The 14,553-nt window shown below is 41.8% G+C and overlaps 3 protein-coding genes across 12 annotated transcripts; 2 read left to right on the plus strand and 1 right to left on the minus strand.

Annotated features, from left to right (window-relative positions):
- Positions 1-57: 57 nt before the first annotated feature.
- cep152 (centrosomal protein 152) lies at positions 58-10,199 on the minus strand. 10 transcript variants are annotated; one of them, XM_049722888.2, is made up of 29 exons: positions 10,056-10,195; positions 9,850-9,997; positions 9,602-9,699; positions 8,349-8,449; positions 8,148-8,208; positions 7,757-8,038; positions 7,397-7,541; positions 7,087-7,227; positions 6,799-6,938; positions 6,536-6,736; positions 6,320-6,467; positions 6,143-6,234; positions 5,922-6,076; positions 5,643-5,844; positions 5,466-5,570; positions 5,245-5,375; positions 5,045-5,173; positions 4,832-4,967; positions 4,560-4,739; positions 4,233-4,493; positions 4,010-4,141; positions 2,581-3,147; positions 2,394-2,469; positions 2,125-2,292; positions 1,960-2,053; positions 1,750-1,832; positions 1,519-1,675; positions 1,133-1,239; positions 58-1,067 (listed from the first exon to the last, which is right to left on the minus strand). In XM_049722888.2, exons 3-29 carry the CDS (start codon positions 9,686-9,688, stop codon positions 376-378), a joined length of 4,773 nt encoding a protein of 1,590 aa, XP_049578845.1. In that variant the 5' UTR covers positions 9,689-9,699; positions 9,850-9,997; positions 10,056-10,195; the 3' UTR covers positions 58-375. The 10 variants fall into 10 exon arrangements, with proteins under 10 accessions (XP_049578845.1, XP_049578851.1, XP_049578849.1 ...); XM_049722894.2 differs by having other exon boundaries at positions 4,614-4,739; positions 9,850-10,199; XM_049722892.1 differs by having other exon boundaries at positions 1,969-2,053; positions 9,850-10,199.
- Positions 10,200-10,477: 278 nt separating this feature from the next.
- On the plus strand, positions 10,478-13,260 carry galk2 (galactokinase 2). Its single transcript, XM_049723439.1, has 10 exons — positions 10,478-10,733; positions 10,801-10,889; positions 11,059-11,182; positions 11,275-11,368; positions 11,454-11,600; positions 11,679-11,777; positions 11,867-12,019; positions 12,120-12,330; positions 12,413-12,614; positions 12,758-13,260. The coding sequence occupies exons 1-10, from the start codon at positions 10,684-10,686 to the stop codon at positions 12,963-12,965; spliced, it is 1,377 nt and encodes a 458-aa protein (XP_049579396.1). The 5' UTR covers positions 10,478-10,683; the 3' UTR covers positions 12,966-13,260.
- A 294-nt stretch (positions 13,261-13,554) lies between these two features.
- Positions 13,555-14,329, plus strand: nop10 (NOP10 ribonucleoprotein homolog (yeast)). Its single transcript, XM_049723464.2, has 2 exons — positions 13,555-13,757; positions 13,944-14,329. The coding sequence occupies exons 1-2, from the start codon at positions 13,704-13,706 to the stop codon at positions 14,082-14,084; spliced, it is 195 nt and encodes a 64-aa protein (XP_049579421.1). The 5' UTR covers positions 13,555-13,703; the 3' UTR covers positions 14,085-14,329.
- The last annotated feature ends 224 nt before the right edge of the window (positions 14,330-14,553 follow it).

Raw genomic sequence — 14,553 nt, forward strand, 5'->3', positions numbered from 1 at the left:
TATTGTATGATTAGTTTAGAGATCTTTATATATATTTTTTGCACAATTTTGAAATCCTTATTATCTTTGTGTAAACCAGTTCATTTGTTTATTAAAAGAAAATATAAAAAACATGTAAAACAACATACATTCCCTTGATCTCATATATAAAAAAAATGTACACTAGATTTGAAAAGAGCAATGAGTGGAACTTCTGTTATTGCAAGAGACATCCATAAATATAAGTTGATGTGCAAATTTTGACCTGTCGAAAAATTTAGTGAAAATAAAAAAAGCTCAATGATATACACACTTATAGCCACTTTCTGAAAACCTGGTTTTGAATTGAAATGTAGAACCTCAACAGCGTTTTCCTTTGGACACATTTTGTCACTGTCAGTTAGGTTGGTTAAACGGGCTGTCAAAGCCGCTGTCCTGCTGACATTGTCTCAACTCCGAGAACAGAGGCCTACTCAGCTTTTCTCCCTCTGAGCCCAGTACGGGCTCCCTCTTTGTGTTCAGCTTCCCTTGATGGGCTGAGGTTTGGGTTCGAGTCCAATTCTCTTGGGCGATGTCATTATAAACCGTCAAGTCAGACGTGTCCGGGGTGAGCCGATCAAACTGGCTGAAGTCACGGGCAGAAACTGAGAACGGCTTCACCGACTCTACTTTCCTCCCCGAGTAAGACACTCGAGGGAGGTGGTGGCTGTCTGAGTCACTGCTGTTCAGGCTCCAGTTAGTGCGTTTATCATCCCTGACTGGAAGCTCCTGCGTGACACAGGGTTCGTTTGGCGTGTCCGCATGGCTTTCCGGTTGTCCACCCTGCAGGTACGCCTCCCTATTTTTGCTTCTCAAAGGAGCAGAGCATGAAGAGGCCACTTTGTGAGGGTAGAGTTGCACATCTGCCGAGTCCTGGTTGTTCACAAGTTTAGTCCGCGCCTGAGTTGTTTTTTGCTCTAAACCCGACATCTTTTTCCTGTGGGTTCTATCCTCCGTTCTTTTGTCAAGTGGTCCAGATGACGGGTTCTTCAAAAAGTCTGTCTTACTTGCTGGGGCAGGCCCAGTGGTGGACATTACCGTGATGCCAGCTGTCAACACAAAACAGTCTTAAAATTTAGAGTAAAAACAAAACAATATATTCCAGAACACTCACTTGGTAAAGCGTGGTTCTTTCCAGATTTATTCTTCACAGGTGTCTCTAGTACTTTAGCCATGGCCGCCAACTTGCTGGCAGCATTCATTATTTTCTTTTCAGCCCTGCTGAAAATATTAAGATTAATGTCAGCTTGATTAACTTCAGTGGTGGCAAGTAATTACATCAAAATAATTAAGTTACTGAACTTCAGTGGATTTTTCAGGTGTACTTGAATATTTTTTTGCCATTTTTGGGATTGTCACTATTCTCAATATTTCAAAGTGTGTAATATTTTTTTCCTTAAACGCAAGTATCAGCACTTCTGTACTAAAGTACATAGTGTTAAGGAAGGCCAGTGATTAAGCAAAAAAAACAAAAACACGATGGCAATCGTGTCTGCTCACCCCGTGGTTTTCCCGTCGTCCTCCAGCAATTCCTGCAGGCAGGTCAGGTAATAGCGTCGCATTTTGCGGGCCGTGTCCTGCCTCTCCCGGAGCACCTCGGTGCGGATCATCTCAGCTGCTCGCTCGCGGCTTTCTTGGAGATAACGCAGCATGTCTCCTGAAGGACCAAAACATAACATTTTGGAAATTTTCCATCCATCTTTCTGTCTTGCTTGTGGGAGAATCACCAACCTCTTATTTTTTCAACAGTTGTCAAGTATTGCTGCTTCATTTCTTCCAGGCCCTCTTGAAGAGTTTGTTGATGATTTGAAGGCCTGAAAATGGCAACATCACTCTTTATTTTAGAGAAAGGGAAAAAAAATCCTCACATTGGGTATCTAAATATTTGCCATGCTCATAGTGATATACTTTGTTTTTATATGTTGTGAAAATTTTAGCTACATCACAAACCCAGCATCTTCTTTGCTTCGCTTCACTTCCTCCAGTTGTAGCAGATGCTCCTCATTTGCCTTTTGTAATCGGCGCTCGTTTTCGTCTACAATAAACAGTAGAGATTAACACAATGAACGGCGGGAAATATTCAAACCGCATTTGTTCAAACGTTACCTTTGAGTTTCTGTATGGTTGTTTTGTGTTCTCGGACGCTGTGCTGGAACTGCCGGCAAGCTTTTGCCAAGTGCTTCTGAAGCTCCTGGTTTTTCTTGTCCATTTTACTGGCGGTGTCTGCGCAATCCTTCCTGCTGCAAACCTGCCCTCCACTCTGGGCTAAGGAGCCTACACAGGACAGATTACAGCGTCTTGTAAATTCTCCACAAAGCAGATATTAATTTATTTCATTTTCAATCCACTCAAAGCGCAATGAGGCTTTTTCCTACTTTGCATTTTGTTGATTTCTCTTTCATGTTGTTCTTGTGTTTCTCGTAACACACAGCTCAACTGAGCCTCACTTATCTGTGGGAAAGGGAGAAAAAAAAAATCTGTCAAGGTAAAGCAGCTCACCCAGATCATTGTTATGTGTCAGGATAGGCTAACAGTTAGCTCCTGATGGAACTAAGAACATACTTTCTTCCATTCCTTCTTGGCCTGGCACACAGCTTTGTCAACAATGTCTATGCAGCAAGTTTGAATCACGTGCGTTACGGCGCCCTCTGACACGCTGCCTCTCACGCTCTCCGTGAAACTCTGCTGCTCAGTCCTGGAAGCGCCAAGAAGCTGCGTCTGGACCTCCGCCAGAGCAGTTTGAAGCTCCACGAGGAAATCTTCCCTCATCTGTTGCTTCTGGGTTTGTTCCTTCTCAGCCTGCTGATATCTCCACTCGTCCTCTCTGGCCCTCAGGGTCTGCAGCAGAGCTATCTCCTGCTTCTTATGCTGCTCCTGGAGTTTGGTTTGGTACATTTGCTCACTGCGAGTTTGGACAAGGGAGATCTCTTGCTGTTTGTCTCTTTTCCAGGCTGCTCTGGCTCCGGCAAGTTCAGCCTCCAACAGCGCGGCTTGTTCTCTTCGTAACTGCTCCAGCTGACTCTGGAGAGTCACCACCTTCTCTTGCTCTTTAGTTGTACCACATCTTTGACCTTGGTCTTGTTGCTGCTTACGCCACTGCGCCTCTGCTGCCCTCAGAGCCTGCGATACCTGGTACATGTCCAACAAGCAGTGGAAGCATGTTTTTCTCCATAAGAATATGGTAATATCTCACCATCAATATGAGCTGTTTTCATATAAAAAAATGAAATACTGTTTGCTTGTAAATAAAATGTATAAATGTCACATGTTGGTTAATTTTTCCAGTAATTACCGTAATTTCCGGACTATAAGCCCCGACTTTTTTCCCAAATTTTGAACCCTGCGGCTTATAGTCAGGTGCGGCTTATATAAGATTTTTTTCGCGATTTTTGTGATGACTTGATCACTTTTATACACTCGTAAAAAGGCTGCGAACCACTGTTGTGCGGTATCTTGAAGAAAAAAACAACAACAAAAATACTATTTTGAAACACTACTATGGCTGCTGCTTATTCTGGCTGTGTTGCTTGTGACTATTATGAGCTTTAGTAGGAATGCACGCTAGGTGACCTGCGTCAAAGGGCTCTAAACCCTTTCTCTTACTCTAGCATGTGACTCAGAGTTTACACAAAGCAGTGGCGCTGTTCGGACCATCTGCATTGTATTAAAACCCAATCAATCAGCATTTAAATTCAATTCTTCTGACATTTTGCCCACCAAAAACAAGTTGTAATGAATGTGAACTTTTAATGCTATTTATTCAGAAGGTTACTTTGAACCCTGAGGCTTAAATGGCGGCGCGGCGTATTTATGGATTTTTACGGCTTTCTGTCTTTTTCTTTGTAAAAAACCCATGTGCACGTGCGGCTTATAGTCCGGTGCGGCTTATGTAAGAAAAAAACTAAAATATCCCTGAATTTTAGCTGGTGCGGCTTATAGTCCGGTGCGGCTTATAGTCCGGAAATTACGGTACCTCAATGATGTGCTTTACCTTTTGTTCCACGTCTTGTTTTTGCAGCTCTTCCCATTTCTCTTTCTCTCTTTGGAGCAAGGCTTGGTATTGCGGCAATGAAGGCAAATCTTCAATCCAGCGGTTATAGGCCCTGGTTACTGCTCCTTCAACCTGTAACAAACACATTTGTGTTTACGCTAAAAAAAATGCACATGGTCTCACATTCCTGAATTGTTATGACATCCTAATTACAGTATCAAACCTTATTGGCCAAATCATGGAGATGTTTCTCCTGACTCTCCATCTGGACTTGTTTCCTGGCTTCTTCCACCGCTCGGCGTTGGACTTTGTCAGCTTCCGCTTGTAGCTGCTGTCTCTGGGCACAGAGTTTGGAGTCCAACTCCTTGACGGTGACGTTCAAAGCGTTTGCTTCCGTCTCCTCTGTCTGACAGGTTGCCTCAGAGGTCTCAGGTTGTTTTCTTTGCCTGGCTTCCTCCAGCTTCAGAGTCCAAGTCTTCTCCATCTGCACAGAATCAGAAGCAAACAAAATGATGCTGCTAATTGCTCCTCCAGAGATACGCAGTCATACCTGATGTCGCGCTTCATCCCAAGCAGCCTTGGCCAAGGCTATGTGAGATTTCACCTGCTGTTGGATCTCAGCCTCCTTCTCCTTGGACCAGAGAGCCTTGAGCTGGGCGATGGAGGCCTGATGCTGCACCTCTAGCTCAGTCCTTAGTTTCTCCACATCTGTGCTGCTCTCCCCTTTTTTCTGTCAGCGTGTCATCATATATTTTACCAATCAATTTCTAGGGAGTAGCAGATTATGATATTTTGATATTGAAGATGTCTGATTGGGTATACCTCATTTTCTTTCTTCAGTGCATCCTCCGTGGCTTTGTTTCTGATGCTTTCTTCCAAGATTTCCTTTTCCTTGCAGACAGATATGTAACACTCTTGCACAGCCAACACCTTATCACTGGCCTCAGAGAGTTGAGAGCTGGGCAGGAATTAATCCACAATGAGCTGGTTCAATACAGTTAGTTCAAAACATAAAATGTCCCGACGGGCACGTACTTTAGGTCTTGGATTTGTCGCTCGTGTTGTGCCGTCAGACGTTCAAGCTGATCATTGTGTTGCAGCATGAGCTCCGTCCTGACTCGTTTCACCACGTCATCCCTGTGCTGCTGATTAATCCGCTCGGATCTTCATCGAGAGATGGCCATGGTTAATGAAAAAGAGTCAAGATTTCATTTGCTCCCTTGTTTTTGTCTTACTGCTTAGCAGCCGCCTGCTTCTCCTGGTGCAACTCCTGAATCATCTCTCTCGTCTTGACGCAGAGCTCTGAGTTGGCAGAACGGACCTTTTCCTCACTCTGCTGCAGCTCTGCAATTTTACTTTGCAGCCCCTAGAATTGAAAGACAACAATAGTAGCAAACCTCCATATTGTCATTTAGTAAACACAACGGGGCCTTGAGCAAAATGATTGATGACCAACCTCCACTTGATACTGCAAGCGTTGTTTGTCTTCCTGGAGTTTCACTAACTCATTCTGGTCCTCTGCAGTCAAGTTTGGATGTTTTACCTGGATGGATTGTCTAACCTGTGGCCAAGCAAGCTTACGTCAAACTTGGATCATTCATTTCGGTGTCAGATTTTTCATCATAGTGCGTACCGATGAGCTGAGCTTGGCTTCGTCTAATTGGTTCTGCAGCTCATCTGCCCGGGCCCGACTCTGTTGAAGCTCCTCCTGCAGGTGACTGATCTTCTGTCTCTTGCTCTTTAAACTCCCCAAGCAGCGCTGCATTTCCACTTGCAGTTGGCGCAAAGCTTCATCCTGAGGCAGCTGCGAGTCTGACAGGGCGGCCAGGGCCACGCTGTTCACGCAGAAAGAGTCTCAGAATTATTTGAGAGAATATTACATGATTAAAAAATTAACTGTTTGGACAAGTACCTGCGGAGAGAACCATTGGTTTTCTTAAAGCCTAACGCCAAACAGGATTCAGAGAGCTGGTTCTGGCAGTCCCAGTTGGGCTCTAATGCAATAACGCCATGTTTTAAAGCAGATTCATACAGCATGATCTGCTCCTTCAAGTCAGCAAGATCCTCCTACGGGGTAAAAAGAAAATGAGAAACAAAGTGATTCTTTTTGAGACACAAAACCGAATAACAAACCTGTAGGTCTCTGTTCATATTGTCACTTAGAACCTTGGCCGTTTGAGCCTGCTGTAGTTTGATTTGGATTTGACTCATTTCTTGCACAGAACCTGGAGAAGAAATAAAAATCGGAGTAAAGCCAAAGAAAAGATGGCTAAATAACGGCTGTCCACATTTAAGACAACTTTGTCTCACTCGTCTGCAAGAGCTTGGCACATTGTTGCTGACTCTTCTCCAGACTCTGGGTGAGAGCATTGACCACTCTGGCTCGCTCAAGCTGCTCTTCTTCCCGTTGCCGCTCCAACTGTTTCACCTGCTCACGGAACTTCTGACTAGTATCCATCTGAAAATCATCGTCATGACGTTTAAAAGCAATTAGACAAAAGATAGGCCAAAAGTAAAAATCCAAACCTGTTCCTCCAGAGCTTGAGACTTAGCATCAAGCTGCTGCTGTAAGACCAAGAGCGCGGCCTCGTGCTGCTCCTTGATGACGGTGAGGTCTCTGTCGTGCTGCTTACGTGATTTGGACAGCGTGTCCGAACGACACAGCTCCAACATCTGCTGCTTCATAGTGTCAACAGCGGCCTCGGCCACCCGCTGCTTCTTTGTGTTCTGAAATTAAACTTTATATCAATGCTTTCTGACGAGCTACTGTACGAGCTCTTATAACTTACCTCCTGGTCTCGCTCATTCAAGGTCTGTATTTGCTGCTCCATCGTCTTGAGTTTGCTTTGCATTTGAAGCTCCCGCTCTTTGGCCTCCCCCAGGAGTCGAGTCGATTCCTTAAGACTTGCGGCAAGGTCATTTTTCTGATCTGTGCGTAAATAAATCAAAAGTGAATTGTAGACAAGTGTCTAGACTGTAGATATGGATTTTTTAGTCCAAGTAATATCAGATTTACATAAGTTGTTTCCTTGTCTCGGGGCCACATCATTTCATCAAAGACAGAAAAGGAAAAATACCTTTAGCGATTGCCAATTGGTGCTCAAGGTATCTCGTGTTGCGCTTTGAATCCTCAAACTTTTGCTCCAAGTCCTCATTTTGCCTTTTAAGAGCTACGTTGAATATCTGCAACTGGGTAATCTGCTCTTTCTCAGCAGTTTCTAAAAGACAGCAGAATGAAACGTCAGTTAGTGAAACTTCAAATGGCTGAAACTTCAAATTGCATCTTTGGTTACAAGTACTTGGCATATAGCATACAAAAAAAAATGCTATAGGGCAAGAAATGTTTCCCAACCTCCGGACATTGTCAGACAACATTATGAGACTTACGCTGTGTTGAGTCAAGGAATTCTCTTTGTAGTTGATCGAATGGACGCTCTTGATGTGTAGCCTGGGAGCTCAACATCTGACGTGGAGGGCAGTGAGGATTGTAGCTGACCCGGTAATCATCCGCACGTCGTTCCACTGCTCCAGGCTTAAGATTCGAAAGAAGAAAACACCGGAAAAGCAATATTTAAATGAAAACTTCTTTTGTGTAAAGTTAGGTATTTATCTATTCATTTTATTGCGCTTCAAAGAGGCTAACTGCTTCATCCTGGTTTAAAAAAATAATTAAAAAAAGCGGCTAAAATTACAATATTAATTTCCAGTAAAATCGCTTTTTCCAGCAGAAGAAAGAATCAGCCTTACCTGAGATTGCACTCTAGGATTATTACAGTCACTAGTTCCATCTCCATTGCAGTTGACAATGTTGTTAGCACGAAGGTGTGGCTCATATGGATCATCTGTAGAGAAACCATTGGCTTCTGAAGATCGTTCTGTACCCATGCTGTTTTGGGTACAGTCTTCCTGGGTGAACTGAGAATCTGAATGCTGGTTCCAGATATGAGCCAAAGGTTGAGAATGACCATTGCTCTGAACGCCTCCATCTTCATAAGTAAAATCATGATGACCGTAGTCTTCTTCATAGCTCTTTTATGAGACATTGAAAGTTTGGTGGTTATTTTTCAATTGAAATGAAAAGACAAAACTGGTGTCAGGTATGTATAAATAATAAAATAACAAAAACATAAAAACATGCCTGCTCATGAGGATTTGGCCTGGGATGATCTGACCGCTGTTGAGTACATTTGGACTGTGGGCTGTAAAGAGACACCAAAAGCACTCAACAATCAACTCCACAATCGATGGTTATTAATCAATCGACGAACAATCTTGTATCCCATCCTGAGTAGGAACAACACTGAGATTCGGCAAAAGTCATTTCATTCAAGCATGTTACCTGGTTTCAGCATTTCTATTTATCAATTCCTGCTCTGTGCAGGAGGAGTCTCTGCTGTCCTCCAGCATGTCATCTGGCATGTTTGCGAGGAGATTGTGGAGCTGCAGAAAAAAAAAAAAAAAGAAAAAAAAAACTCAAGGCAGTGAGTCATCATGTTTGTGCTGCAACCAAGGACAATAAACACAGAACAAAAAATTTGCAATGTCAAAAATGTTTAATCGCATGAAGTCTCCATTTGATAGGTATTAAAAAATAAAAACTGCAAATTATGATGTCAAGAAGTAGCACTTCATATTTACAAATGAAATCAAATCTTTCATTTTGGAATTACTACTTCCTAACTGGGCTTCTAATATTTGAGTCAAAGTATATGCTTTGTAAAATCATAATGAAACTGCAGTACAGTTTCAGTGACAAAAACAATTTAAATTATTGTCTCCACATCAACCAGCTTTGCCCCTTTGTGACTCAGTAACAAGTATATTCTTCTTATGTCAGAAACAGGCTTAACATGCTTGCGTTATTCCAGCGATTCAAATAAAACCAGCTGGACTTACTTCCCATAAGAACCGTTGAATCGTCTGTAAATCCTCCACCGTGTCCTCAACCGAAGGACCCATATTATCCCATTTGCACATTTAGCACAAGAAATTGTATCCACTTCAAGCGCCAATCCAATTCATAGCATCCCAACCGATTTTACATTTCAAAACAACCAAAGAGTCCATGGCATGTTGTCGACTCCAGGCACAACTCATGTGCTCCATTGTTTGAACAAAACATATAGCATAGCTAAATGGAGCAGAAACATTCCACTTACTGGCAGGAAACATTTTCCACTTGACTAGTTAATCTATAAAACGTAGGATCCATTGCTAAAATCAAAAAGTAGATTATTAATAGATTCACAACATCCAGTTAGTCTTTTTGTTGCAGTCTTCGGGAACATAATTCTTCATGCTTGCTCTTAAGTGGCATTGTGAGCAAAACAAGTAATAGTATGAAAGTAGGTTAACCACATGGCGGCCAGCTACATCCAGTGACACACCAGGAAGAAGCCAACAGGGCCAATCGCAACACAAAGCAACATATTGAGGGGATGAGTCATAACAACAACCCTGCATACCAGCCTCACTGTGAAGGTTTTATGCTAATCCTCAAATAGATCCAAACAAGGACACATATTTGAAGATCACAATTGTAATATTGGTGAATGGAATGATTATATTGATGATAATAATATTGTGTTGTACCTCTTGTTTTCTCGCAAGATCATCTTGGTCGTATTCTTCCTCATCATCCTGGGTTTGGAGAGCAGCAGTATCAAAATCTATAGACATGATGGTTTTTGCTGCACGGGGAAGATATATACATAAATATAAAAATACAAAAATATGAATACCTCTGTATTTATTGTAAGGTTATCAGATGTAAAACGAGAGTTGCCTGAAATTAGGATAATGTTGCGCGTAACAGTGTATACAAAAGACAATTACCTTACCTTTAGACACACCCCGTGGACAGAATTTCACGTGGTTATTCCTCTCTTAAAAATGACGTTAATGGTTGATAAATGCTCGCCACATTGTTGTTTACAGTGCAGCGAGCCAAGCTAACCAGCCTCAACGGAGTCACGTTAGCTTCCTTTGCTATTACAGAAAAGAGAAGTAAAATACAAACGGACCATTTTTAAAAGTATCCGCATACCTTTGTTGGTGGAACGTGATTATTAATTAACGTGTTGTTAGTTTAATTTGTTGTCATTTGGCCCAGCACTTTGCTTCGTAAGCTATAAAAGCTAAAACTGGCTAACCGGATGTTCGCTCGTCCTCGTCAACTTTGAAAAGTCGCGCGCAGTTGCGCGGCGGTCGCGCCAATGAAACCCAGTTTGGAACGTGTTTGATGCGCGTTCACACACAGACTGCACCAGCCAACATTTGCATCACGTTTGCATCACGTTGAACATCAGATTCATGATAAAATCAGTGATTTGTATTTTGTCCTCCAAATAAACGATACTGAAGAAACTGATTGTGTCTCCATGATAACGTGCGTTTTGAATTGTGGGCAATGTAGTCCTATTGTCGACCGCCATTTTTGAAGTGTACGGTGACGTCATCGTTAGCGTCTCACCTCCTTCATTCGATATCGTTTCCGTATTTGTACCGCTCAGTCTTACTGTTCCGGAGTCAGTTATATTATGTATGTTTTAGCGCGTCGGCGCAAAACGCACGGTTAACAACTGATTCCGATTCAGCTGAATCAGCATCCGGTCAGCTGAACAGGACTTTGGGTTACGTGTAACCCAAAAGAACATCCGTGATTTCATTCAAAAATGGCAACAAATCCTCCCAAATTCAAAGTTTCGGTCGTTGATGATGAAAGGTGAGTATCCACAGTTACTTAAAGGCTAAGGAATGAAGGAAATGATGTTTGCTTTCTTTATATTTAGGCTGCAAAACTTGAAAAATACTTTTGAAAGACAGTATGGAGGATCACCTCTCTTCTATGCATGTGCACCTGGAAGAGTCAATCTCATAGGTAACTAACTTCAATGCAGAATGTAATGGACTCTATTGAATGATATAATTAAAAAACACTGTATAACATTGGATTAAAAAAAAATCAATATGCTTTGGTCCCAGTATGTCTTTGTTTTATGGTTGACATTGAATTCTGCTTGTCTCCCTCATTTTCTTTTATATTACAGGAGAGCACATTGATTATTGTGGCTTCTCTGTGCTTCCGATGGCTATTGAACAGAATATTCTTGCTGCCGTCTCATTAAATAATTCAGGGACAATCCATCTATTTAATATTAATCCTCTCTACAGGTGGGACTTTAAACCTTTCCATATGTGGGTAGTATACATGCCCATCATAGATGGGATAATAAATATGAAATATGTCTGTTTTTTTTCTGCAGCAATATTACAGTGTCCACCTCAGAGGAAATTGTTATTGACAAAAATAACCCAAAGTGGTATTATTATTTCCTGTGTGGAGTTAAAGGCATTCAGGTATGACATATGAACCTTGATCAGACTGCGCAATATAAACAAAAGATCCAAATTTCATAAATTAAACCTCTTGTGTTCACAATAGGAGAAGTTTGGAATCTCACGTTTACAGGGAATGTCATGTGTCATCGACGGAAACATTCCTCCAAGCTCCGGCCTGTCCAGTTCTAGTGCTCTGGTTTGTTGTGCTGGACTCATAACAATGGAGGCAAATCAGAAGTCCCTCTCAAAAGTAATCCATAATCGAATCATTCCAAAATACTATGATAACCAGCAGACGTGCTTAACAAACATCATCTTTGTATTTCAGGTAGATCTCGCAGAGACATGTACCAAATGTGAGAGCTACATTGGCACCGAGGGAGGAGGCATGGACCAGTCCATCTCAATCCTGGCAGAGAAAGAAACTGTATGTAAAAAGTCTTCACTCTCATGAATAAATATAGCAGGTCCACTCTATAGTATATAGATTTTTTTGTGTGATGTGCCCTCCAACAGGCAAAACTGATTGAATTTGGACCTTTGAGGACCACTGATGTCCCACTCCCTGACAGTGCTGTGTTTGTAATTTCCAACTCATGTGTGGAGATGAATAAAGCGGCATCTTCACATTACAACAGCCGTGTGGTGGATTGTCGGATCGCGACAAAGGTATGATGTCAAGGGAAGGTCTAATTTTTTTAAGAATCTGAAAAACTTCTCGGATGTGTGGAAAGCCAACAAACATTTGCTTGTGTTATTGTGAGCACAGTTGCTGGCCCAAGCTAAAGGATTGAACCAGAAAGAGTTTTTGAAGCTGGCCCAAGTGCCGACAGAGATGAATGCATCTCTGGAGGAGATGCTGGCACTGGTCGAGGAAGTTCTACATCCTGAACCGTACAGCCGAGATGAGATCTGTAAGATTTTGGGAATCACCTCCCAGCAGTTCTCCACAGAGTTGCTTAGTGCTAATACTCAACACGGTGAGCAAATAAACAGCAGAAAGAATGCAACAAAGACAAGCATAAATTTGATTTCTTACTTTATTTTTTTTGTCACTCATAGTAACTCATTTCAAGCTATACCAGCGAGCCAAGCATGCATACGGCGAAGCAGCACGTGTGCTACGCTTCAAGAACGTGTGCGACTGTGCACCTAATGATTCTATGCAGTTACTTGGTGACTTGATGAACCAAAGCCACGCGAGCTGCAGAGATCTTTATGAGTGCAGCTGCCCTGAACTGGACCAATTGGTGGACATTTGCCTGTGAGTATAAAGTCTGACCTAATCTCCAAAATACAATAGAGGTCTTGAGTATGCATTTTCTATAGATCGGATGAAGAAGCCATCAGAACATATCAGAAAACGTCCTCACAGATTTTTTTTTTTTTTTTTTGCCATACTGACAGGAAATCAGGTGCTGTAGGCTCCCGTCTGACAGGAGCAGGTTGGGGCGGCTGCGCTGTGTCCATGGTTCACAGGGACAAAGTCCAGTCTTTCTTGCAAGCAGTAAGGGAAGCATACTATCTCCCTGATCCACGAAGAGCAGCAATGGAAAAGCAAAGTTTGTTTGTATCAAAGCCTGGAGGAGGAGCTGCAATTTATTTTGAGAAATGATGTGTATTGTTATATACAGTATTCACTTGAACAAAAAAAGCAGGATAACAATAAGGTAGCAAAAAGTTGAATTTATTCAGGCAAGTGAAGGAAAACTTTATTTAGACAATATTTTTTTTTTGCAATAAATGTTGTTTTTGCTATCTTGTCAGGGGATGTTGGAGAATATTTGTCATTTTTCACGTGTACTGAGTGTTGTTAGTCACCTAAATGTTGAACAGAGGCTGTGATGTACCGAAGTCAAATTCCTTGTTTGGCACGCTCAAACATGGCGAATAAAAACTCTTGAATCTTGTCTTCTGGTCAGTATTTGATATACTTAAGGTGACAACATCCGGGAATAAATTTGTCCTTTGGCGTCTTGTTCTATTTTTATACAATACAAGAATACAAGACAATCGAGCTGTATTTAGTGTTTATTTTTATACGAAAATCAAATAACCCTCATTAATTTTTAGATTAAAAAATCATTTGCATTTGAACAGTATATTAACCAGTATAAAGCATCACTGTACAAGAATAAATGTTTTTCAGTGATCATTCCCCGTTGAAACCAAATTCGATTCTAAAAAACTCCCTTTCACAGAATGCTTAGCGCCGTAGGGCTTCAAACCGGAAATCCGCCCTTGTTTTTAATCCGCTCAAGAAACGTGGTACAATTCGCAGCGTGCGGACTGATATAACGGCATTTTGCTGTTGTCCCTGCTGTTTGTTATTAGTCCTTTGCTGACTGGCGACATGTTCTTGCAATTTTACCTCGACGATAATGGGGACAGAGTCTACACTTTGAAGGTATGTTGTTTTTCGTCATATTATTAGCAGCTAGCATTACCCAGTCAAATCTCTTTGGAGCCTGTTGTTAGTGTTAGTTTGAACCCCTTAATGTCTCCTCTCAGACCAGTTTCAGGTCAATCAATATGAAATGAGCTGTTTCTTAAAATTGTAATAAACTGACCTTGTGTTGTTCGCGATTGACAGAAAGTGGCACCCAATGGCCAGCCTACCTGCTCGGCCCACCCAGCCCGCTTCTCCCCAGACGACAAGTTTTCTCGACACCGGGTGACCCTGAAAAAACGCTTCGGACTTCTGCTCACCCAACAGCCTCGACCTGTTCTGTGAACGAGATCAGATATGGAGGGATATCTGGAATGCATAGAAGAGAAGGAAACTTTAAATCTTTAACACGCCAGGACTTGTCCCAAATTCTACTCCTGCAAGTGTGCCGTGTGATGTTCACATTGCATTGTCCCTTTGCAGTAATTCCTTGTTTTTGTTTTTTTTAAGACATTTGATTTTGTGTTGAAGGTGTCCAATAAACACCCAGAGATGAGAACAGTTGGAATAAACACACGATACGTCAAATATGTGGTCGTTCATGTTAAATTATTTGCCTGTTATGTAAAGTGAGCCTGTGGTCAAACGTATTTAATGAAAACTAACACTTCTGTCATAGATGGATAAACACATTACTTGATTGTGTTTCATGTATTTCATTCAGTATGTTTGTATTACATCGATAAGTCTACATTTTTTAAGATTTTGCAATGGTAAAATGAGGACCCAGTAATTCGAGACCACTTCCCACCAT

This window comes from Syngnathus scovelli, chromosome 6 (genome assembly GCF_024217435.2).
Source record: "Syngnathus scovelli strain Florida chromosome 6, RoL_Ssco_1.2, whole genome shotgun sequence".
NCBI lineage: Eukaryota > Metazoa > Chordata > Actinopteri > Syngnathiformes > Syngnathidae > Syngnathus > Syngnathus scovelli.